Source organism: Lupinus angustifolius, chromosome LG11 (genome assembly GCF_001865875.1).
Source record: "Lupinus angustifolius cultivar Tanjil chromosome LG11, LupAngTanjil_v1.0, whole genome shotgun sequence".
Lineage (NCBI taxonomy): Eukaryota > Viridiplantae > Streptophyta > Magnoliopsida > Fabales > Fabaceae > Lupinus > Lupinus angustifolius.
The window spans coordinates 6,422,868-6,449,688 of NC_032019.1; the positions used below are offsets into that span (position 1 = coordinate 6,422,868).

Sequence of the window (26,821 nt, forward strand, 5' to 3'; positions counted from 1 at the left end):
TAATTTTTAAATATCATAAGCTTATAATGTTATCTTTTATTTAATATTATTTCTTATTTAATAATTTTATTGAATATTGTATGAGAAATATAATGTCTTATAAATAAAGACAATAATGTATAGTGCATTTTCATCTACTTTTTGAATAGTATTGGTGGTCTATTTTACATTGTGGGTTTATCATCTATCATTTATGTGTATTAATTCTATTAATACCATGATAGTTAAGTAGATGATGCATTGACGAGGTGTAAAAACTTTGATAAGATAAATATTAAACTCTATTTATATTATACTAAAACCAACGTGATGTTATGAAAATTAAATATTGTAATTAAAAGCAACCACAAGCTAAGCTAAACAGTACAAATTAGCTTTTATAGTGCTAGTTTAAACCCATTAAGATTACATCTCATACGGAAATTCATAATACATTTTCTTCAACTTTAACCAGCTAGAAATTTCAATGAAACGTTGTTGCCTTTATTACCTTCATTCGGAACATTTTAACTCATAACTAATGTAGTTTAAAACACTCAGTAATAGTCCACTGGGAGCATCCTTTTGTTGTTTCCTATGGTAATAATAATAATAATAAAAGTGGACAATACAATACCATCCTCCATTTCACATCTGCATCTAGCAGAAGTGCACGCCCTCTAGATATAGCCTTTAACATTGCATTAGTGGTTTTACTGTTTAAGCCACCATACATAATTATAATGGGTTTATGGGTTGATTGTGATGGATTCAAGGTCCATTGTCCAAAATTACACCCAAAAAAATCAGAGTAAGGGTGGTTGTTGGCTTCGAATGATAGCCATTAAGGTTGGTATATACCATTTCATAAAAGAAAGACAAAGTTTGAATATACAACATAATAGTAATTTAATAATTGTTAATAACATCAAGAAGGGTGTGCTGCTAAGAAAAGGGAATGTGTAATATTCAGCATGCAATAATGCCAAAACAAGTACCACACAATTGTCTAAGAGAGACATTGACACACCATCAAATGTAGGAATGCCTTACAAAATGTGTCATAACTCTACAAATTGGGCCTCCCCAGCTTAGCTAACGTTAGCGTAAAACAAGCATACACTATTTCTGACACTCGATTCTGTTATTCAAAGAGAACACATAAGTAAACATTACTATTTACCACACTCCTCAGTTTCTGGCATGTATCCAATACAAAGGACGAAAATCACTTCACCTTAAAAAGTGTTTCATTCTCTCTCCTAGACTAATAAGAATATTTTCTTTTTGCTTTTTAAAATTTTATTTTATTCATGTGTTAATATTTGATTGGTTCGAGACAGAAAATAAAATATCAATTAGGTTTCTTTCAAGCAAAGCATTTAGCTTTAATTAACCTTCCCTGCCTAGCCAGTCCAATTAATTTCCTTCTCCTTTCAGAGTTTGTATGCTGAAAAAACATGAGATATTTAATGTTTTGAAATAATATTTTGTATTTTCATTTTCAATTGATGATAATCCGCTAATTATATAAAAGTCCAAAGACATTTGTTAAACAAAATATTTTGTACATAAACTATAAGAATTTTGTTTTGCACATACCATCTCCTTACAATATAAAGAAGGAATATTGAAAATATCTAAGATAATATTGATCTACATCATATATTTGGGTATGTTAAAAATAGTAATATTTCAAAAATCTGTTATGTTAGTTGGATACTAGCTTACTATAAATAGCAACTTGCATAACTTGATCAATAATGAAGAAGATTGAATTCTCTTTTCTTGCATAATCTCCTCTCTAATTCTCACACCTTGATTCTGAACATTTTCTTTCCGTTTTCACTATCATTCTTTTCTTTCTATCAAAGCCAACTTCTATCTTCTCTGTTTTTCGGTTTTGTGTTCCAACAGGGTAGATCAAAATAGTAAGAGACAACTATCCTAAATCCTAACAACTCAATTCATTAAACATAATCATTTAAACAAGTTGGGATATCTTTTAGCTTTTCCATTTACTTGAGCCCTATCAGAATGTTTACAAATATATTTAATGATTATTCATCAATAAATTTTTCATACCAACATAAACATTCATGCTAAACAACCTTATAAGTTAAGACCAAATTCTGGATAAAAATACATATACCCTTATTTAATGTGTAATGCTAGTGTGGTTGAGATAGATTCTCTTTATTTCTTGTATATCTCATTGTTAACTTTTTTTGATTCACAATTAAATTCTGTATGCAATCATGTAAATGAATTTTAATTAAAAGGGTGATATTCTACCCGGTTTAAAAAATGGTGATAATTTGAACATCTTATTATTTTTTTATTTCAATAATTTTAAATGTACTAATTGTTGGTACGAAATTAAAGGTAATATAAAATTAAATAAAAGCGAGATGTTTAATTTAAATCAATAAAATATCATTAAATAAAAAGTGAAGTGTTTATTTTTATATATTTACCCCGTGATTAAAAAATAAATTACATAATAAAAATCATGAGTTTGTCAGACTAAATATTTGTAGTACACAGTCATTGTTGAATCTGAAATGAGTCCTTTCTTTCTTAAGAAAAATAAATTTTGAGAACACATTTAGTTGTATTATCATGCAAGTCAAACTTGTATTATGGAAAAATAACTATAATGTGATTTTATCATTTTATATTTTATTTTAAAGGTCATGATTTGTCACTATGCATATACTTTAGGTCACAGTTTTTTTGTAAATTTCATGCGAGGTACACTTATACTAATTTAACACATTTCATATTTGATTAATTACATTGTTCTAAATCATATGTGTTTCCCAATAATAGTTAAAACAGATGAAGTATACAATCTTTGTTCAAGTGCTCCAAGACCTTTTTAGAAGTTGCTGGATCCTATGACATGATTTTAACAACTCTTTTTCTTGTAGCTTATCATTTCCTATTCTTATCATGTTCTAGGCTGAAAGTTAAAGAAAGATCAAATTCCATTAGAATTACTTTAACTGAACAGCAATCCTACTAAAAAGTTAAAACTACATGAATATAATTCAAATAGTTAATACACATTTTACTTTACCAGTTTTGTATCTCAAAATTTAAAAAATCTAAAATGGTTCTAAAAAATTTAAAATACAAATAAATTAATCCTTTTTAGGGTTAAATTGGTCTCGATAAGATGTTACATACTAAAAATAATTAATTTAACAAATATTTAAAACTTTTGAAGACGAATTTAGGTTTTTCAAATTGGGTATTTATTTACTAATGCACTTGAGGAGATTCATATACTAGTATATCTCTATCCTGCTCAACTCTAACAGTACATGAATGCATTTACTTTCGGTAATATATTTAATCATTTATATAGTCTAATACTGCTTTAATTTCTTTGGTGGCTATAGTTCTGATTACAAGTAATCCAATACTTTTTTATTACCCATTCTGCTTTTCATTGCATAGAAACAATAATATAGGATTATAGGTAGCAATAGGGGTAACAATAAAAAGAGCAAAACAAAGGTGAAGAAAACATCTAAAGGAAAAGAAAGAAACTGAGAAGGTTATTTATTGAACAGTGTGTAACTGTGACTGAGGTGTTGGAAAACTAAAATCCCATGTCAGATTGCAATGATAAATAGCCTTAGTACTTTCTTATAATTATAATAGTTAATAATGAAAGAGGACTAATACACTATCCTCTTCTTTAAGATACATCAAGAGAAACAAACAACAAGGTTTCTGTGTTAGTAAAAGTTAGTTTAGTTAGTTAGATGAAAAATATGCAAAGCTTCAACACAGCTCAAACAAGCTCTCAACTCTATTGTCACTCCTCCTTCTTGCTTAGGTATATAAAAAAGTTTCTGTGTTCAGTTTTTTGAGTGTTTTTAATTTTATTTTACCAAGGGTTGTTGAAAAAGGATTCATTGTATGCAAAGCTATGTCTTTTTATGGTATCAGAAACTTGTGTTGAAACATAGTATCTCTGTTTTGAAACAGTGGAGATAACACTAACAGAAACCCACCACGTTTTTCTGATTTTAGAGAACTTCGACATTCTGCTTCTGTTTTTCAACATGAAGATGTTGATTTAAGTTCAAGTATCCCTCTCTCTCTCACAATATATATATATAATAGACTTATATATAGACACATTCATACATACACACAGTCTCATACATATTTTATAGATGATTTCCATTTTGGACTCTTTGCAGGTTCTATGTTTAGTGTAAAATCAAGCAATATTGCTATTGGTGGGAGTAACATGCAATATGGAACATTGCACGCGGTGTTTTGCATCTTCTCTCTCTCACTTTCTCTTATGTAAGATGAGTTTTGTATTATTTGAGAATATCTGATTGAAATGTTTGTGTTTGTGTAGAACCTTGGGCCTTCTGAGATTGCTTCAACAGGGGAAGGGTGCATGGACATGTACCAGAAGGGAATTGTTATGGCTACTTTGCCTATGGGGAATGGGCATGTTGAGAATTGGGGTGATTCAGGCATAGCAGATAATAGCCAACACACTGATGATACTTCCACTGATATTGACACTGATGATAAAAACCAAGTGGGTAGTGGTACATTTTTCTCAAACATTTGCACACAGAATTCAATTTGCATTTTTCTTTTGGTATATAACCTTAATTTATGCTATTTTGATTGAGAAATTTGCCACTCTTTCAATTGTTTTGAATATGTTAGTGTGGGTAAAAGTACCTTTTAGTTTCATCATGATTAATCTTTTCAATGTTTGAGAGAACCTGAAGGCCCTTATCTCACAGTGCTTTTTTCAACTTTATATTAGTGCAATAGAACTCAGCATGGGGCACTTATAGTTGTGGGTTCTAAAGATCATAGAAAGGCCAAATATGAAGATCACAAGGTTGTTTGCTGCTATAACTTGATTCAACAGCTTTTGGCTCCTCATCTTTGTTCTACTACTAACGTTTGTTTCCTTGGATGCCCTTATTATAGACACTTCGTAGGTTGGCTCAGAATCGAGAGGCTGCAAGGAAGAGTCGATTAAGGAAAAAGGTAATTGCTATCAAGGTTGAAGCTGAATATCATAAATGGTCTAATTTATGATATTCTGTGTATCCAAGTATAAAGATACTATAACTGCTACAAAGATATAAAGGTCTTGTACACTTGGATATTTAGAATATTATAAATGTGATCCTTTGGTTTTGTTAAGGCAGTTGGAACCACTTTCCTTTTTATCTGTCTTTGTCATAGATAAAGAGGCTAGTAAATTCAATGGTTGCTTTTGAGATATATACATGATGAAAAACTATGGCATAATGGCGCATGATTTGTTTTATTTAACACTAACTTCATTTAATCTCAAGTTTTTTACTTGAAACACATAAAATTGATCCAAGCTTACTGTTATAGTTAAAGTATATATAGACTTACTTGGCTGTTATATTATGCTACTTAAGTTATGTTTCCTTGTCGTGATGCTATCGGGCTGCATAACAATCTAAGGATTTTAAGGTGGAACAAGTTTGAAACATTTGTAGATTTTGGTTTTTGAATAGGCATATGTACAACAATTAGAGAACAGCCGAGTCAAGCTTGCACAATTAGAGCAAGAGCTTCAGCGAGCACGCCAGCAGGTTTATGAAGTTAAAGTTTTTGATAAGATATTTGTGGACAAATTGATTTTGTTATCTTCATTGGTTTCTATTTCAATGCAGGGTATATTTATTGCAAATCCTGGGGATCATTGTCATCCGGTTGTTGGAAATGGTAATTCAGAAGAGCCATTTTGTTGTGCATTATTTCCTTCAGTGGCAGGAACATGATCCTTATATTGGCTATATATAATTGCACTAAATCTACAGTACTATATATGCTTTAAAAGTTTAAAACTCAAATTAAAATTTGACTAAATAGTTCTTGTATCTCTTTGGAACTGTTGAAGGTGCCAAATAGTTCAGCACTTCTACTCACAAGCAATGATGGAAATAAATGTATTTGCATTAAATAGAAATTCATATAAAATCGGTGTGGCGCTTCCTATAACAGTAAGGAAGTGTTGGCTTCACTCTTCGCCACCTAAATTTCCCATGGAATTTACATTTTTAAAATTTTCTTAGCGTGGATATCATCTGCCTTGTGTTAATTTTTATTTCAGACATACAATTGTAGGCTTGTATAATCAGTGTATAGACATTTATTACTCCAAGAATCTCGGGTTAGAGACCATTCTCCTTAGGTTTCTGATAGACGTTCAGTTTATGTATGATTTTCTTTTTGGAAATGTATTGATGCAGTAAATCATGATCATGAATATTTATTAGTTCATGATTATAAATAGATAATACTGATGCACTAAATCATTTATTTTAGATCATGATTAATATTATTTCTGTACCTAAACTGGATGTTTTGGAATGTTTTTTGGGTTTGTTACCATCTTGTATTCCTATGTGGATAAGTTTAGAAATACATGAATGTTGGATAAAGGCCTAAATGATAAATATTGCTTTTATTGATTTACTAAAGTGGAATATGTTGAGATTTAGTTTGTAGTAGATGGATTTTGACTGATGAAGTATATTGAACCTTTAGGTGCCTTAGCATTTGACATGGAGTATGCCTGCTGGGTTGAAGAGCATCAACGATTGCTCAACGACCTAAGATCTGCTATAAATTCTCAAATCGGCGACAGTGATTTACATCTTCTTGTTGACAGTGTCATGGCACATTATGATGAATTAGTTAGGTTGAAGAGCGTAGGTGAGAAGGCCGATGTATTCCACATGCATAGTGGAATGTGGAAGACGCCTGCAGAGAGATTGTTTATGTGGCTTGGTGGATTTCGTTCATCGGAACTTCTTAAGGTGATCGACTAATTTAGTACTTCTTTTGCAAGTAACTTATTATATTCCTTTGGTAGAAGAATATTCTGCTGACTTATATCTCCATGTCCTTTTGAGATTCAGGTAGTTAAGAACCACCTTGAGCCGTTATCAGAACAACAGTTGGCGGGCATTGATAATCTGCAGGACTCTTTGCAACAGGCCGAGGATGCTTTATCTCAAGGCAAGGAAGCATTGCAACAATCTCTTATAGAGACACTTTCCTGCACCTCACTAGGATCCACTGGTACAGGAAATGTTGCTGATTACATGGGTCAAATGGCAATTGCGATGGGCAAGCTTGCCACACTAGAGAATTTCCTTCATCAGGTAAGAGATTCTATCTCACAGGAACAAAATTTAACATGTACTATACTCTACAAGGGGTATACTTTGAAGTGGTGAAAATGAGAGAAAGGGATGTAGAAATGTTAGGGTCAAGGGTATGTGCTATGTATCAAAAGATATACATCTTTCATAATTTATAAGTTAATAACTTTCACTCCTTCCATTAGTTAATTTTTCACTACAATCATCACTGCCTATAGAAGTGTATATGCATTGTAATCTGAGTATACTTGATGTTCTTAGGCTGACCTCTTGAAGCAAGGTACTCTACAACAGCTGCAACGAATTTTGACTACGCGACAAGCAGCTCGTGCACTCATTGTTATAAACGATTACATTTCAAGACTACGAGCGCTTAGTTCATTATGGTTAGCACACCCTAGAGAATAAGGATTGGCATTGATTACTATAGTGCATCTGTCTCAAAACTAATTGACAATTTCTCTTCTAATAGGAACTCATTGATGGGTTGCTGCGACCCTCGATAATAGAGTGTGGTAAATAATCTTCGCCATACCGAAAAGAAACCTTGTTACTAGTTGCTGTTGATCAAATTATCTCTAGAATATAGATGATGGCCTGAATCTTGATCTGTGTAAGTTTTAAACTATTGGAAAATTCTGTATATTATTTGGCACTTTCAAGTGGTTGTTGTGCTAGTGTTGCTTCTAAAAGTTAAGGTTCATAGATATTAATGCGTATCATCATCACCCTTTCACTAACAAATAAAGTATAAAAATTGCATCAAACAAATTTCATTCAACTCTTGACCCAATTTATATATTTATTTTATCACTTGAAAGTGAGATATTACAACTGCTTCCTCCTTTTATACTGTTGTAATATTCCATGTTACAAATGGATCATATAAGTTTTATTATAGCAAGCTGCAAATTATAGCAATCTTCATCTTCCACCGAACTCAAAGATCATAAGTATAGATTATTCACTTCTTCACCACTGGTCTATATATTTGTCTCCATACTACAAAAAAAAATCAATAGTAAGCAAAAGATTCAATTTTTTTCCAACACTTCCATATTTTATAGAAACATGCAACAAATATGTACCTGGTTTTTGTTTTCTCTTGTATGTAGCTTGTGGAATAAACACCCCAGTACCTTTTTCTTTCTCATTCCTTCTCTTCCACAAGTTCAAAGGCCAAACAAGTGGTGATGCATTGTCTTCAGATGTAACAGGTTGTGGAATGAACACCCCAGTACTTTTTCTTTCTAATAAATCTTCATCATCTTCAGATGTTAATAGCAGAATCTGCCTCCTAATATCAGCATAAAACCTATCATCATCATATTTTGTCTCCATAATGATATTCAAGGATTAAATATGCTTCAACACTAGGCTACTTGGGAGAACTTGATAAGAAATGGTTAATGAGGTTCATATATATATAAGGTGAAGGAAATCATATATGAAAAAGATAAATTACTTTGAGGGCAATGTAAATTAAATCAAATGATAACAAGTGTCCAAGAACTTTGTACAATTTTTATTTTATGGTAGAATTGTTGTTTAGATACAGATTAAATGTATCATAAGGCATTTGGAACTTCCTTTGTAAGTCATTGAATGATTGATGTTTAAGGTTATTTACATGAATTAAGAAATGATAAAATAGTATAATTAATTTGATATTTTGACTAAAATATTACCATATTTTTATTTCTCATAACTAAGACAGAGAAAAAATAGGATTTGAAAAATGAAAGAATGTAATGAATGAGAAAGGGCAACTCATAAAAATTGGGAGAACTTCCTTTACATAGTGGCTAGACATTAATTTGAAGTCAAATTTGAGGTGGTAGCATAGATAACATTAAAATTGTCTCACTCATCCTAATATTTGTATTGGTTCTGGTAAATTGGATTTATTTATTTATTTTTTTGAAGTAAAACGATCAATGAGGATTTAAATTCGTCATTAGTGGAAAGTTATTTTGTATGCAAATTATGTATTATGTATAGTTGGTATTATATGTATGCATTTGTATTTTGTATGTATTGTTCCATTTGTATGACTGTTTATTATGATAAATACATTTGTATATTTATATGCAAATTATATATTATTTATTTTGTATGAATATTGTATATACATTTATATATTTGTATATAAATTTTGCAATTTTATTTAGGGTGACTTACAAGTCTGTCGTATCAATGTTTAAGATGAACATAATATGATATTTCGTGTTTTATTTAAAAACGAACATACTCAGGCCTAATATAAGGCGGCATGCAAGCTTATCGTGCCAATGTTTAAGGTCGTGATGCCCTTATTCGCCAATACTACTCACCAATGCAATTTCTTCTTTCATATGTTAATTTTTTACAATCTGTCATATTCTTAATTAATTAAAGAAAGTAATGATAATGTAACCTATAGTGTATTTTCACGACTGGCATACATAAATAGTGTTAAATGTATATATTGATAGTATACAGATTTATACACAGTTAGTGTATTATCTACTATTCATTTGCAATATTTTTATTTAAAAGTCAATTATAACTAAAAATCAATGATAAATGATGAAATGACAGTATAAAAAACTTTTATACTAACAATGTATATTTCTTTTTCCCTACATAAATTAAGGTGGGCCAATTAACTAGGACTTAATAGATACATTGTATGTCAACTATTGTATCTTTTCAATTGGAAAATAATTGATGAGGGGTCAAAGAAGATGCGTATGAATCTAATCCCTAGATTATAGCATTGCATTTATGTGTTCTTTTCTCAATTAAACAATTTCTAAGTATCTAGTTATATTTCAGTGTATTTATTTGAATAACAACAAAGTAACTAAACAAGAATTGAAGGGCCAAGCGAAGAATCATTGTTCTTTTTCAAAAAGAAGAATTCGTTCTCCTAATGAAAACCTTAATATTTTCTCTCTCTTATAACAAACCTAATAATATCAACATATTTCTACTAAATATTAATATTGTACACTATCAATATAACAATAATACATGATTTTATACACTATTATTATATTATTCATAATTCATATTTAATAATCATTAACTTTTAAAAACAATGGATAATACAATATTTATATATAAATCTTTTTATCATATTCTTTTTTTTATTCAACCAAACTAGATAATGTTTTAACTAACCATCTTACTATAAGCCGGTCGTCCTACAAATAAAATTTACTTTTATTATAGGATGAGATGTTCAAACAATGTAATCATCACCTTTGGATTCTATATCTTTTGACATATAAAGTTATGTTAATGGTTTAAAAACTATTAAATAATGTAAAAATTGATTCAATTTGATTACTCTATTTAATGTACATCTGGAACTAGATTAAAAACAAATAGTGAAATAATGAATATGAAAGATGATTGATAATTAAAAGTATATTCAAAAGTAAAATATAAATATGTATTAAAATTTTAAATATAAACAAAATTTCGAATAACATCAAATAATTATATATATATGGAACTTATGATATAAAATTGTAATAATTTTTGCAATCATTATTTTCTACATAAATCATAATCATACGTTCACTTATCACCCTTCTATTAAAATTAGGAATAAGATTATAAAAATAATAATTAATATACGTTAAAAATATATAAATATAAGCAAATTTATTTCATTTAGGAAATCGGAAAGTAACTCGTGAAAAGATAAAATAAAAATAGAAAACAATTTGGTGTTTAGTTTAGTGGCTTAATAAAAACTATGTGGTAGAAGACCACCCAATATACTATTCTATGTGAGTAAGGTAGGAAACGAGCTGAATTGAGAGCTCAGTTCGATAGGGATTGGTTTGGCTTGAAATTTAAGTTGAGTTCAATATGAATTATTTTTTAGTTCGAATTCGATTCAATTAAAATTTACAAACAATTAAGTTCAATTAGAATTGATTCATTTAAACAACTTAAATATTTATTTCATTTTAAAAAAATACTATAGAATATTTTACATATATAAATATAATAACAATAAATATAAAAATAATATATAATCATAATAAACATAAAAATTAATTTATATACAATTAATTATATATACACAGTTCATGAGCATCCTTGAGTTGAATTTATCCAACTCAACTAGTTTACTACATGTTGTATTCGGTGTGCCCCGGTGAGACAATCTTGGCTCGCGTTGGGAACTTTGGGAAAGAAAGAAAAGTGAGTTCCAGATTTTTCCTGCTCATTTTCTATGCTTTGAACTTCGTGAACGAGGTAACCGCTTTCATAATCACATGCTTTAATAATCTTTGCTCACCTTGTTTTCAATTTTTATTATTACGCTAACAGCAATTTCTTGGCATGATTTTTTAAGCTAATTGTTAGATTCTGTCTGTCTGGTTATTTTTTTAACTATTGGTGGATCTATGAGGAATTTAATTGATTTTTTTCATTTCATTTTAAAAAATTTCGTTTTCTCAGCAAAATAGAATGTAGAACACGCAAAATGTAGCAGATGCATTAGAAAAGTTCAATCTCAAGAACTCAGCTATACAGAAAGCATTGGATAATCTCACTGAAGAAGCGAAAAATTCATTCAGGGAGTATGGTAAGCAGAAAATATACCTTGCAGGGCAAGATCAATTCGAGATTCCGAATAAGCGGAATAACGGAGAGGTTAATCAGATGAAGGAACAAAATGGCAGCATTCAACAACAGCTGGAAGAACAGAAAAAGGCTATTATTGAGGTTGAATCAGGCAAACTGAAGTCATATTATGTGATAATCTAATCTAACTAATGCATTGGTTAATATTGTGGGTAAATTACAGTGACATCTCTTAAGGTTTGATTTAATTAGACTTAGTATTGTGAAACAATGCTATTAGTGAGGTTCAGATGATTGTGGCTTTTGAAATAAGAGGGGGTTAGAGTGTAATTAAGTTAAACTGTAGGGAAAGTCAGTGTAATTTCTAGAAATATTATTGAATAACGGTACCAGAGTTTGTGAATTTGAAACTGTTGAGATTTTAGATACGCCTCCTGATCATTTAATTTGTGGATATAATTTGTTGCTGCAGAGATTAAATCATTGCAGTCGAATTTGACACTGGACAGCTCTGTGAAGGGGAAATAAATCTCAGGACGGAGATAGCTGACATGAATATTCATGTGGTCTTTTCTTTGTTGAAAGCGGACTTTGATTTTGCAGTTTCAACTAAGATAGTTTGTGACTTTGTATTTTGCTTCAGGTTCAAGAAATGGAATACAAAACCAAGTTACGTGGAGGTTTAACTTTGGTGAGGCCAGAGGAGCGCAAGGCAGTTGAGGATATGTCGTCATAGAAAATAATTCAGCGGAGAAAGCATAAAAGAATGTTCAAGGGTTTATGGGATACCCTCACTGAGAACTCACCCAAAGATCCCAAAGAATTTAAGGTTTCTTTCTTGGCCTGTGTTAATTGTTTTTAGATGTTTCTATTATCATGATGGTGAGCCTCAGCACAATAATAAGGTTGATTGCCCTGTTACCCGGAGGTCATAGGCTCAAATCTTCGAAGCAACCTCTTCGCTTGCGAGGGTAAGGCTGCTTGCATCCATCACTCCCAACCCCCAACAGGCGGTAGCGTAGTGCACTGTAGCACCCTTTAGATGTTGCTGTTATCATACTGGTACTTCTTTGCACTTTGCAGGAGGAGCTTGGAATAGAATATGATGAAGATGTTGGGGTGAGTTTGCAGTCATACAGTGACCTTCTCCAACCTGCTAAGAAGCGACCTGGGGGCAGTGATTTATTTATGGGAACTCAGAAAGGCTGTCCTTCCTAATCAACAAATTAAGAGTATAGATTGTTTGGTGTTCTGACCTCACTGAACATGATACCAAATTACACAGCCTACAGAGGTGTTTACAATTCAGACCCAGGTTTGGGCCTATGCCTCTTAAATTTTAAGCCTTACTCACTATAGCATTGTCTCATTAGTAGTGAAATATTGTTGATATTATAATCACATTACATACCATATATCCTAGTGTTCATGTCTCAAGGTCTTAAGTATGACCCTACTTAATTTTTGAATATTTACTGCTGAATGATTATTGACATTGAGCAGGATGTAGCCTTCTTGGAAATATAAATAACTGTAAGCACTACCATATCATTTTATTTGGTATTCTAGTATCTGGTTTAAATTTACAATTCTATGCTGGCATAGCAATTGGTTCAGTCTAATGTTAACTTGACATCCTATTGAAGATGTGACTTCGTTTAGAAATCCTTTACTATATTTCAGGTTTCTTGTGTAGTCTTTTATATTTCTGAATGGCCAAATATCAATCTGTTTGTTATGTTCATGTCCAGGGTGTGTCTGCTTTATGTCATAATAGTAATAGCAATAGCTAAAAGTTGGAATTCATCTTCTTTTATTTGTTTGTACATCCAGCTATGTAAATTAATCTTGCAAGCACAGGAAATCTATAGTGAAATCTGGATTTTTGAGAAATCTATATTTCATACTGCTGCATTTGCTCATACTTATACGGCAACCCCGGACTCATCTAGTCCTTACAGAAAGTGGCCTTTTCCCCAAATCCAGCTGAGGTGCACTCTGCACCTTCGATGCTGACAATGCATTTAATGCTCTTTGCCTAGAGCCTGATCCAACCTCTAAACCAGCATGATACCTTGAAGTTATCTGCTTCGAATAGTGATTTCTATAGTGTTCATTTTCAGTCTCGCAATCACTTTCGTCAAAAACTAGTTCCTTTTCAAAGGGATTAGCCTCAAATTCTGAATCCACTGACACAGTTGCTCCCTTAACAAAATCATCTGAACGGGAACTTGAAATGCCTTTTGGTTTCTCTAACTCTTCTATATTCTTGTTAAATTCTTTTCCTTCAGTTTCTCTAAGTTCCTTGTCTTCTAGTCGAGATGTCAAAGAATCAAGTCGATTCAGCGCTTTTCTTCGTTGGGGTCTTGGACTATTATGATCATCTGGTTCTGATCTTGAGAGTTCCACAGCTGCTCTTGCTGCAGCTGCTGCATGTGTTGCTGACTCAAAAGCTGCTTGTGCTGCATCAGCTACACCCTTGTACTTTTGCCGGGTCTTGAAGGAATTAGATAATTCCCCATCTTTTCCTCTGTTGTGTAAAACGTGGAGAGTCTCTTCCTTCATCTCAGGCTCAGGCTTGTTTTGCTTTTGTACATTGAGTTGTTCCTGAATAAATCACATCAGATGCCAAAAGTAGTTGTTTTTCAAATGTTAAGCATTAAGTTGCATTTTTGGCTGCTTTAGTTTTATACCTCAACTGGAACAGAAGAAGCTTCTTCAAGCTGCAGAACAATACCATTCTCAGAAGCAATTTCTTTGAGTGCCTTCATTCTGCTGTCCAAGCTTGGCATCCTAGTAGACAGTTTTTGTATCATCTATAGATAGCCAATAAAAACATTATATTAGAATGTGATAATTCGGCAGAACATTTATTCAAAAGAAGCATAAGATAGTTCTCTGCTTTTGGCACAAGTTCTAGCTTTTAACCAAAAGTTCCTAATAAGTCTCTACAACACACAAAAACGAAGTAGTGGGAAGACACAGCATTGCTAGACTTGACAAAAATTACTGCTTCTCACATCTGATTTATACCTGAGGATGGACTCCACAGTTGTTCCTTAACTCAATAGCACGTGAAGCAAAATCTTTGCCAAATCGAGATGTCAAAACCGTGCGAATCTCTTGAATCTCTGGAAAATCTCCACACCTAGAAGCTGCATAGAGTAATCCTGATGCTGCCTCCTGTTGCTCCTCTGGACATTCTCTATGGAACAACAGAACAGAACTCATCTATTCAAAAACAAAATCTTTCACTAAATGAGTCTAACAAAGTTATAAGTAAACCAACCTTTCTTGTTCAATGAGGTGGACCCTTTCAATCAAGAGGTTGCAGTATCCTTCAATCTTATCGTACACATCCAGCATGTTTTGATCCCTGATTACATGCTCAACCTATCAAAACAACCCAGATTTTAAAAACCAATAAAAGTTTCCTACAAGGTGAAAAATTAGGCTTTGAAAGACAGCAGAACATGTATATAATATATCATACTCGGAGCAATGCTCGTTCATGGTGGCCAATTTGGAGGAGTTGAAGGACATCAGCATGGGCATGTCTTAGGCGAGCCTGGCGTTGGTTCTTGAGAATAGTGATGCGTGAGATGGCAAGGTTAACAATTGACTTGAACTTTGCAGCCTTGAAGGTTCTACCAAGCAATGCATCTAGCTTCTTACACATGATTGTGTACGTAGCTGCTCTTAAAAACACTAGAGAAGTTGATAGTAAAGACAATACAAATGGAAGGCACCAACGTCTCCTTGTTTTATACCAAGAAATGAAAACCAGCTGGCAATAGAAATATGTCTTTTACAACAAGTTTTTGTTTCCACTATGTGTTAGCAATAGCATTCTCCAATGCTTAGTGTGTTCTTTTTTTTATATCTTAATAAATATTTTTTGTTATCTTTATCCTCAGCCTATTTATTATTTTCATAAAAGATGTGTGTAGTTTTCATCTTGCTAATTTCCTCCAAAGATACTGAGTAAAGAATATTATTGTAATGAAATCAAGACTTTCTAACATTTTTTTGTTATACAAGTATATACAACTTTTAAACTCGAGTCTTAATACACTTGGAAACGCCATTTTCTAATACAGGACATTTTATTTTTCACGTGAATGTCTACTTGATTAAAAATCCACATACACACAGATATACATATATATATATATATATATATATATATATATATTCGCACACAGGCACGAGTATATGATAGTAAAACATATATATATATATCTGAAGCATCAAATTATCCCCTTGCTTACTCAAGACAGTGAAATTGAGAGTTTTTTCCATTTGTTGTTTTCTTATGAGGGAAGAGTCAACACGGTTGGTACGCAATATTTCAAGTAAGACGAAGAGCGTTTTTAAAGAAGGATATTTTGATATATAAGGAAAGCGAATCCCTTAAGTGACAAGTAGTCGTCTTTTTGTTATGACTATTTGATTAGATGCATTATACAGAAATCACACTCTCTGCTTACGTCCTTTTCCTTCTCCTAACTATGAGAGTAATCTATATATTTCCTAATATTTATTATGAAGTATTTTTGGGTACAATCTTTATCTTTAATTTGTTTCAGTATATAAGCTGGTTTAGATAATTAATTAAATATTAACAAAACAAGTATTTGTTTCACAAATTGATCCAACTAATAATGAATTTGTCGATAGCTCACAAATTTGAAATTTGTGTTGAAATCCCGTTGCAAATGCGAGGACTTCATAAGTAATTTGTAAGTGAATAAGTCATCCTTTGATCCAAATAACATTGTGAGATACAACTCACCAAAACTTTTATTACAATAAGTTTGTCTCTTTCTTCAACTCTGTTAATGCCTTTGGCAATTCTATTACATTAATATAATAAGAGGATAAATTAGTTGAGTGCAGATATACTTTGTGAAACATATTCATTTAATTTAGAATTTTAGTACAAATTTTTTTAAGTGATTGTACTGGAGACAATCGGAGACCGTTAGAACTTAGAAGTACTAGGGTCACTCATGGGTAAGATAAGAAGAGCTTTAACTCATTTACAGTCGTTAACTAGTTGATAAACCGTTCTTATCATTTTAATTTAATTAACTACCTTATTAGTTATAAACATTCATGTCCTAGTTTTTCAGCTGATTATATCATCCCCTTAAAGCAACAGTAGTACCCCCTAAGAATATTTTTGAAGAATACCTCCTATATGAAGTTACATGTTGGTACATTTTTTAAATATAAGTGCATTTTCATGGCTACTCATATATCTACATATATTTAAGAATATATGGTACACGGCTTCTATCTAAACATTTTCCATAAGAAACCTTGCAGTCACATTCCCACACAACCGCCAACTAACAAGGAATTTTTGCTGATAATTTAACACTATCCAACAAATACCCTGAAACCCAAAACCAAGTGAACAAGTTAAAAACACTTTGAAAAAGTTATTACCATAGTTTCCTACAGATATAATAGTTAATAAGAATTCTAGAAAGACCATTTTCGATAAACCGTGCTTACACATCCACTTCATGTGCTTTGCTAAAACTTGAAAGGCTAGCTAATGTATTGTAAAGAAATGATTGTTCACCCATGAATTTGACAATATACACACTCATATATATATATATATATATATAAAAAAAAGATAAAAGATGTAATAGTAGTTGTCAAATATATACTTTAAGAGCGATCGGGAGTCATAAGATAGTCAAATAGTAAGAGTGAAGGACTCATCAAGTTAAGTAATAAAGAAGTTAAGGATTCAAATCACATCTAACACAAAATATTAACATATTAATATTTGTCTATAAAAAAAGAGCAATAAAGAAGCTAGAATCATAATTCATATCAATTTTCCTCACCATCATTTTCACATTATCCATGTGAAAATAGTTGAATATTTAGCATGATTCATCTAACCCATCACTATTACTGCCATAATATTATCCACTTAACACTTATCAAACCATTCCAAAAAATTGGCATGAAGCATTCAAATTGGTCATACCACTCCATTTCTTAAACCAGAAACCAAACTGAATAGAGAAGCACCCCACTAAATCTATAAAAGACAATGTAAACTCTTGAGCTATAAACATGAGCATATACATGATTCTCTGAAACTTACACCTAGGACCATCCATTCAGAGACACAGTGTCATCTGCTACTTCAATCTTCGAGCTCAATTTACAAGTTTAAGTGATTGCAAGGTTGTTTCCCCTTTCCTCGTAAACAAACCCTAAGGGATCTGGAGACCAAATCTCAGTGCAAAATTTTCCATTCGATGAGAAACATTACAATTTGAGTAAACTAACCATACCAACTTTTATAAACATCGTTTAACTTATGTGACATGATATATTATTGTGTTTGGTTAAAGTGTTCAATGAAGACCAAAGTAATCCACTAATGTGATGAGGCTTTTTAACTAGATACCATTCATCAACATGTGCAACTATTGCATATTAATGTGAGATTGATGAGCTTTTCACCTACCTTGAATTCAAATTTAATCAATTTCAACACTTTGATGCATCAAATAGGAGAAGTGTATGGGGAAAAATCCCATATTCAATAGATTCCTCTTATTTGGGTAAATATAAGTATGATTTTGACATAAGAAATGAGAAAATTGAGTGTTTGAAGAAAAAAATGTACCATACAAATTTAGGCAATCCAAGATGTAATTGTTCGCTTCTCACATGAAATTGAAGTAATTTATTTTGCTTCCAATCAATAGCATCCTGTCATGGTTATGTTTTGAAAGTTTGGACTACTTATTTTGGTCATGTATATAATCACAAACACAACTATACAATTCTGTATGGTCATACAAATTATGCACATCCTCCTATTCTAACTTTCTACATTGAAATATATATACAAGTGATTATTTATCTTTCTTTAGGATCTACTTAAGAGTTGTGTTTTAGAGGAGAAGGAAAAGGAAAAGTTTTATTTAGGGTCACAAGTGCATTTCATTGTGGCTCTGAAATCTTCTATTTTTTCTTTGTTTCTTTCTAGAACTCAACTCACAAACAGACGGTAACTATAATTCCGAGTAGTTTTGGACCCACCATTGACAAGTAACCTATCACATACACTGTCCCATAGGCATGGTTGGATGATAGGAAGGGCCTTGACCAGGATATACCACCATGGGAATATGAGGTCTCTCTGTTTCCTCTGCTGTCTCTAACTGTTCATGTTCATTTTCGACATCACCTCCTAATTCTTCAACTTCAAGGATCTCAACTCTACGGTTCATTTTTTTCTTTATCCTTATTGCAACATCTGCTGGTACAAATCTGCCACATACACACACCGTTCTCTTCTGCTTCTCTATCATATGAGTTTCTATCTCTACAATATGCAATGAAAAAAATGTTAGAATTTACTAAGTTTTCTTTATTTAGTGAGAACAACTCAAGTTATTGACCTACTATACCCGAAATAGTTGGTAGATAGTAGGGTATTTTTAGCATGACTACCAACAAAGATTTGTTGTCTACAACCATGGAACAAATCCTGTTTTATCTTAATATCAAGTCAATTAAAAAAATTAAACTTTTATTACTATTGTTATTTGTTTCCTTATTATTATTGAGGCGAAACAGAATTTGAGATATAATTCGAGAATGACTGGATTAGACATCCGAAAAAAATGTTTTTGAAGTTTGTATTCACTTTAATAATTTCTAAGTCTTGTAAATCCAAAGAAAACAATTGTCATTACTCTTTGTTAAATACTCTTTTACCTTTCATCCTTAGAATGATTCTTCTCAATTTTCTGCAACAAGCATCACAATCAACGTTGATTCTCATGATCATGCAACATGGCTGCAATTATCAAAATGGAACCAATATCAAAATTCATTAAAATACTTTAGGAAAATGATACATTGACTTTTGAAAAGGATGATTTTTTGTGGGAATAGAACAAAAACTTGCCTTTTCTAACAGGGGGTTGGAATGAACAGTACCCAGGATTGCTTTTTTATTATGGATAGGCCTAAAAGGTATAATAGGGAGAAAGGAACTTGTGGGGATTTTTTTGGGTACAAGTGGGCTTAGAGAATATGAATGTTTGTACAACAACTTATATTTGTAATTTTGCATTGTCTCAAACAAATAAGATATTATCTTCCTTCATTTTGGAATCTGATTCTTCCTCTACCTAGCTAAGAAGTAGTTTGTCTGATAAGTCTTTTTTATCCTTGACTTCACCTCATCACTAAATCTATTTGAAAACATCATAGCAAGGTGAAGCATCTCTTCATTCAAATGGTTTGCATTATCTAAAGCAACACCAAATTGACAAGCACATCTTTATGTGTTTCCAAAGTCAAGAAGAGGGGGAGGTTAGCCCACTGGTTATTCTGTTTTTGAACCACATTAAGGGTCTATTTGCGAATTGAGTTATAAAATGGAAGGTTTGAAAGTCATAAAATACACTAGTGATATGATTCCGAAATCTTCTATTTTCTTTCATGCCCTTTCAAAACTTAACTCGCAAATAGACGATAACACAACATTTCTATATTTTTTTCTTCACAAATTCCAAAATATGTGTTAGGATTTGTTTATTTTGTTTTTAGGAAAGCTTATAGCCCATATGTTAAAGGAAACTGGGGCCATAATTGATGGAGACAATACAAATAAGATTATCCCCATTCTTTACTCTAACTTTAGGGATGTTATGGAAACAATGTGGATATTTTTATGAAAAAAGTGTTGGCCTTACATGAATCGATCGTGCATGGTGTGAAACAACTTCTATAGGACAGAAAAATTGATTTGAATACAAAGTTCACTAAAATCATTTTCCTCCATATCTTTATTTCCCTTCTAGTCTATATGACTATGAGAATGCCCATGTCTAATGTGACAAATTCAGAAATCAATCACAAAACAAATTCAATCATGAATACAAAACTTTGTTATTTACATTGTCAAATCAATCTTCAGAATAATCCTATGAGCGAGTGGATCATTTGCCCAAATATGTGTTTGATAATGGCAACTTTAGGTAGCAGATTCTTGCTGATAGGAGTGATTTGCCTTGTGACTACTTTATCAACAGTTGCATATCTAAAAGTAAGTGTTACTTTCTCTTCCAGCACATTCAACACCACAGATTCTGTCTCTACTAAAGAATAAGATAAAAAATGAGGCATGTATCAAGAGTTAACAAGAGAAAATAAAATTGTAATTGTATTTCAAGGTTAAGTTTTTATTCATTACAAAGCATAAAACCCAAGGCTCTTATTAGTTCAGTACATTAATATAAGCAATTAAGCCAACAAGCTTAAGAAATACTAAAATTAGCAACAGAAGTTTAAAAAGTACAATTCTTTGGATATTTGTAGTGCTATTTTTCTAATAAACATTTGTTATGATTTTATCTATGAATAGTTATACAAATTAGATTTTTATGAATCACATTTACAAGCAAAGACAGAGTGGTGACTAGATTACTTCACAACCTCCTCCAATTTTTTCTTTATATTTTCATATATTTTGATTTAGTGGTATAAGGTGATGCTAGATCTTCAGAATGACCAAAAGGTTAATGGTTCAATACGTGGGAGCGACACTTGTTAGAAGGAGTAGTCACATAGCCCGAAAGAAAATATTTTTGATAGTATAAAAAAACATAAATTGTGTTCATGTCAAGATAGATTTTTTACATGATGAGAATTTTTTGAGAAAAATATTAGCATATTTTCAAATGCCTTGTTGCCCTTATGCTTATATATAATGCTTCAAATCAATCAACAATTTTACTTCCTTGCAATTGTATCAAAAAGTCAGCAACTTTCCTTTTAAAAAAACAATCACCAATTTGACAAACATCTGCAACAAACTAATATGCTGTCTAAAAATTTAGAAGATAGCATTCCAAATTTCCAATGAAGGGAATTTAACAAATAAGCTTACCATTCATTTTTGCAATAATGTCAGTAATCCTCTTTAGGCACTTCTCACATTGCATGTCTGCAGAAAGAACAACCTCCTGAACCTATTTTTATAACAGCAGAACCAAAGAACCAAACCATTAGCACCAGAATCTATAACTCAATGTCCAAACCTCAAAATAGAATAAGCAAGAACACAAACCATGGGTAGGGACAAAGACTCCATAGATGCTAGACTAGTCCTAGAAAGAGGAAAAGCTTTTGATATTTTTCTACTAACTTCCTTAAGCTCCTTTTTAGCATCATCTTCAAAAGCCATTATGCTTAGGTGTGCAACTGTATCAGAAAGAGCCTTTATATATATTTAATAGGTTTGAAGCTTCAATCCCATCTTTCAGAGAGAGGAATATGCAGAAAATGATATACTAACAGAACCTTCTATGGTGATAGAGTAACCCCATCTTTAGGGTTTTGTAGTTGGTGAGAAAGAAAAAGAACTGAAAATGGTACAATAGTATGGTAAAGTGAAAATGGTTTTATGCCCAAGTTGACAAAGATTGCTCTTGCACTAGCAACCCCACATAGTCATTAGTTGTTTTGTTTTCTTCACAAGAATTATTCCTTCAAAGTTGCTTACCAAATAGGCCTTGAATGCATGGAAAAAAACTAAAATATAATCATATCCGTTTTAAATTAAATAATATGTCTAGTATGCTTATAATTAGCTGTTATGAACATGGTTGACTTTTATGACATAGCTAATACTCATCATGGGTATTTATAATGATTAAATGTCATTATGAGCTATGAAAGACATGATTAAAGGGGTCAATTATCTAAGTTCTAATATTTGATATAATGAGTTGAACAGTATTAGACCATCCATGTTTTTCCCTAAAACTGCTTCAAAACAAATGATAAGAGTTAAATAAGAGAGCAATCAACCATAGCAGGCACTGAACTAATCCAGTGGGTCAACTAAACTAATGGTTTTTATAGGAGTACATCTTTTATCTCAAAGTGTACCATATTTGATGTGATTGGTGCGGAGAATAATTAATTATTAAACTTTTAACTTAAATATATATTTTCGATCAATTACAACAAACGGCACACTTTGTGAAATAACAAATGTATTTTTTGTTCCCACAAAGTATTGGTGTAGTGATGCAAGGACTTGATAGATCGAAGATGATCAAAATGTCAAAAGTTCGATTTACAAGAATAACACTTATTGTAAGGGGCAATCACGTACCGAAAGAGATGAGTTCCTTACCTAAAAGGGGTAAAGGATACCTTGATGGTACAAAAAAAAGTATAATTTTTGTTTTATGGGGATCTTACTAGGCTTCTAGAAAGGGAATCAAGCTTAAGAAATACTAAAATTAGCAACAGAAGTTTAAAAAGTACAATTCTTTGGATATTTGTAGTGCTATTTTTCTAATAAACATTTGTTATGATTTTATCTATGAATAGTTATACAAATTAGATTTTTATGAATCACATTTACAAGCAAAGACAGAGTGGTGACTAGATTACTTCACAACCTCCTCCAATTTTTTCTTTATATTTTCATATATTTTGATTTAGTGGTATAAGGTGATGCTAGATCTTCAGAATGACCAAAAGGTTAATGGTTCAATACGTGGGAGCGACACTTGTTAGAAGGAGTAGTCACATAGCCCGAAAGAAAATATTTTTGATAGTATAAAAAAACATAAATTGTGTTCATGTCAAGATAGATTTTTTACATGATGAGAATTTTTTGAGAAAAATATTAGCATATTTTCAAATGCCTTGTTGCCCTTATGCTTATATATAATGCTTCAAATCAATCAACAATTTTACTTCCTTGCAATTGTATCAAAAAGTCAGCAACTTTCCTTTTAAAAAAACAATCACCAATTTGACAAACATCTGCAACAAACTAATATGCTGTCTAAAAATTTAGAAGATAGCATTCCAAATTTCCAATGAAGGGAATTTAACAAATAAGCTTACCATTCATTTTTGCAATAATGTCAGTAATCCTCTTTAGGCACTTCTCACATTGCATGTCTGCAGAAAGAACAACCTCCTGAACCTATTTTTATAACAGCAGAACCAAAGAACCAAACCATTAGCACCAGAATCTATAACTCAATGTCCAAACCTCAAAATAGAATAAGCAAGAACACAAACCATGGGTAGGGACAAAGACTCCATAGATGCTAGACTAGTCCTAGAAAGAGGAAAAGCTTTTGATATTTTTCTACTAACTTCCTTAAGCTCCTTTTTAGCATCATCTTCAAAAGCCATTATGCTTAGGTGTGCAACTGTATCAGAAAGAGCCTTTATATATATTTAATAGGTTTGAAGCTTCAATCCCATCTTTCAGAGAGAGGAATATGCAGAAAATGATATACTAACAGAACCTTCTATGGTGATAGAGTAACCCCATCTTTAGGGTTTTGTAGTTGGTGAGAAAGAAAAAGAACTGAAAATGGTACAATAGTATGGTAAAGTGAAAATGGTTTTATGCCCAAGTTGACAAAGATTGCTCTTGCACTAGCAACCCCACATAGTCATTAGTTGTTTTGTTTTCTTCACAAGAATTATTCCTTCAAAGTTGCTTACCAAATAGGCCTTGAATGCATGGAAAAAAACTAAAATATAATCATATCCGTTTTAAATTAAATAATATGTCTAGTATGCTTATAATTAGCTGTTATGAACATGGTTGACTTTTATGACATAGCTAATACTCATCATGGGTATTTATAATGATTAAATGTCATTATGAGCTATGAAAGACATGATTAAAGGGGTCAATTATCTAAGTTCTAATATTTGATATAATGAGTTGAACAGTATTAGACCATCCATGTTTTTCCCTAAAACTGCTTCAAAACAAATGATAAGAGTTAAATAAGAGAGCAATCAACCATAGCAGGCACTGAACTAATCCAGTGGGTCAACTAAACTAATGGTTTTTATAGGAGTACATCTTTTATCTCAAAGTGTACCATATTTGATGTGATTGGTGCGGAGAATAATTAATTATTAAACTTTTAACTTAAATATATATTTTCGATCAATTACAACAAACGGCACACTTTGTGAAATAACAAATGTATTTTTTGTTCCCACAAAGTATTGGTGTAGTGATGCAAGGACTTGATAGATCGAAGATGATCAAAATGTCAAAAGTTCGATTTACAAGAATAACACTTATTGTAAGGGGCAATCACGTACCGAAAGAGATGAGTTCCTTACCTAAAAGGGGTAAAGGATACCTTGATGGTACAAAAAAAAGTATAATTTTTGTTTTATGGGGATCTTACTAGGCTTCTAGAAAGGGAATCAAGTTGAGCAAGTATGCAAGTTGTGGAGTAGTACGTGGTCCTTTGACAATGCCTTGCCTTAAACAAAAAAAGAAATAAAAAGATTATCTAGTGGTAATGCTGAAGAGTAAATGAGGAATTGATTATATTATTCTAAAGTTTAGATATATAGCATTAGCTAAAGTCAAACAAGTGTGTCCTTCTTATCCCTTTTTTTGTTGTATCCATTGGAAGTGGTCCATTTAAGGGTAGCCTCACATTTACTTTCAATTATTCTATTCATGTCTTCATAGTCAAGTCTTATACATGATCACCACTAAACATGGCACAACATATTCCTTCAATGTCAATAAGATATGCTCACAGTTGGTAAAAATAAGACTTTGCCTATATCTTGGTATAAAACTTATTTCATCACTATCAATTATTACAAATTATATTTTACATCTAATTAATTAATAAACTAATATATTAACACTTCAAAATTATGAATAATATACGTATATAAATAATTCATACAAAATAAAAGTTAATTACATCAAAAGTGATCATATAATTTATTTTAAATTTCAATTTAAGATACCAACCAGACAAAGGAAGAAACCTTGACAGAATGCAAGTAGTTTGCTCAGGCTCCGATTCAATATATAGGAGAGATACAGCAGAGGTAATAAAAAATATTAGTTATTAACGTATATTACCAGCAATTGTATGGTGTAATGGTTAAATTCATTTTTTTAGTTATTCAGGAATTGAATGGAATATAAGAATATGGTTTGATTATGTTAATGACCAATGGTAATTTAATTTGGTTTAACAGTTTAATTAAATGGTGAAATCGAACTGTGTTTTTTAATTCAATCTCATCAGTTTTATAGTTTAAATCGGAACCAATTTATACTCCTGCAACTAGTAATGAAATGGCAAATATTAATAAGATTGAGATGTTGAAATGGATGTTGTTGGCAAATTAAAGAATAGGAAAGATAGGAACTAAAGAAAGAGTTTTATATGGGTGCTTACATTTGGTATAACATGCACCACTAACAGAGATACTTTTATTTCATCAATGACATATCATGTGTTGATAGTGTAACATAACATCACATATTTAATGCATAAGATATCTTCTTGCTACAAATGTAGTCGGAAATTAAATTTCTAAATTTTTGGTTCACAAAACATGAATGAATTATGTGGAGGAAAAAACTTACCACTGAGTTCGATGATAAAAAGACTTTGGTTGGGATTGAGAACGCCCAATGTGAAAATAGAAAAGATAAACGATGAATCACCTTAAAAATACAAAGTATAAGTTGCCAACAGATTTATAAAAGTTATATCAAATTAATGTATTTGACTCAATTTTAACTTCAAATTTCACAAGCATTCTTTTTATAGTTATTTTTTCAGTAATTTGGCAAAGGTTTAATACCCAACTTTTATGTTATGATTATCAATTACTAACCATCAACACAAGCCAATCTACATTATTACCTTTAATTTTTTTTCTAAAATAAAAGATATCATGCTGAAAAATCAAATAATTATTTGGTATATGTTTTGTAGTTTTGAGGAAATATCAAATTTTATCATTAAAACAGTCAAGAGCATTAATTTTATTGTATCCTAGTCAATCTCTAAAATTGGATTTTTAATATCAAAATATGTGGAAAAAATGTTTCTTTTACTACCCCTAAATAAAAAAGTTTTATCAGATATGAAATTCTGGATGTTCCTGATATTAATTAATCTATTGTAACATCGTAATGATTATTTTTTATGATATTTAATTGGGTT

General features: G+C 31.3%; 4 protein-coding genes and 1 long non-coding RNA gene across 14 annotated transcripts; 2 read left to right on the forward strand and 3 right to left on the reverse strand.

Annotated features, from left to right (window-relative positions):
- On the forward strand, positions 4,174-7,873 carry LOC109359358 (transcription factor TGA2.3-like). Its single transcript, XM_019603991.1, has 9 exons — positions 4,174-4,273; positions 4,367-4,555; positions 4,793-4,870; positions 4,963-5,022; positions 5,529-5,606; positions 5,688-5,739; positions 6,565-6,836; positions 6,939-7,184; positions 7,446-7,873. Exons 1-9 carry the CDS (start codon positions 4,205-4,207, stop codon positions 7,590-7,592), a joined length of 1,191 nt encoding a protein of 396 aa, XP_019459536.1. The 5' UTR covers positions 4,174-4,204; the 3' UTR covers positions 7,593-7,873.
- LOC109360130 lies at positions 7,957-8,592 on the reverse strand. The gene is made up of 2 exons (XM_019604861.1): positions 8,273-8,592; positions 7,957-8,186 (listed from the first exon to the last, which is right to left on the reverse strand). The coding sequence occupies exons 1-2, from the start codon at positions 8,523-8,525 to the stop codon at positions 8,149-8,151; spliced, it is 291 nt and encodes a 96-aa protein (XP_019460406.1). The 5' UTR covers positions 8,526-8,592; the 3' UTR covers positions 7,957-8,148.
- On the forward strand, positions 11,313-13,497 carry LOC109359273. 2 transcript variants are annotated; one of them, XR_002109055.1, is made up of 4 exons: positions 11,313-11,441; positions 11,649-11,915; positions 12,247-12,603; positions 12,858-13,497. It is a non-coding gene; the product is annotated as an uncharacterized LOC109359273 (long non-coding RNA). The 2 variants fall into 2 exon arrangements; XR_002109054.1 differs by having other exon boundaries at positions 11,649-12,603.
- LOC109359272 lies at positions 13,565-15,662 on the reverse strand. The gene is made up of 5 exons (XM_019603879.1): positions 15,268-15,662; positions 15,064-15,167; positions 14,808-14,979; positions 14,468-14,590; positions 13,565-14,381 (listed from the first exon to the last, which is right to left on the reverse strand). Exons 1-5 carry the CDS (start codon positions 15,451-15,453, stop codon positions 13,719-13,721), a joined length of 1,248 nt encoding a protein of 415 aa, XP_019459424.1. The 5' UTR covers positions 15,454-15,662; the 3' UTR covers positions 13,565-13,718.
- On the reverse strand, positions 18,492-24,331 carry LOC109359115. 9 transcript variants are annotated; one of them, XR_002109032.1, is made up of 4 exons: positions 23,880-24,331; positions 23,700-23,781; positions 19,539-19,620; positions 18,492-19,143 (listed from the first exon to the last, which is right to left on the reverse strand). XR_002109032.1 is itself a non-coding variant. In XM_019603647.1 (4 exons), the coding sequence occupies exons 2-4, from the start codon at positions 22,015-22,017 to the stop codon at positions 18,875-18,877; spliced, it is 468 nt and encodes a 155-aa protein (XP_019459192.1). In that variant the 5' UTR covers positions 22,018-22,025; positions 22,089-22,345; the 3' UTR covers positions 18,492-18,874. The 9 variants fall into 9 exon arrangements, 8 of the variants coding, with proteins under 8 accessions (XP_019459192.1, XP_019459191.1, XP_019459190.1 ...); XM_019603647.1 differs by lacking the exons at positions 19,539-19,620; positions 23,700-23,781; positions 23,880-24,331 and adding exons at positions 21,721-21,802; positions 21,901-22,025; positions 22,089-22,345; XM_019603646.1 differs by lacking the exons at positions 19,539-19,620; positions 23,700-23,781; positions 23,880-24,331 and adding exons at positions 21,721-21,802; positions 21,901-22,021; positions 22,091-22,344.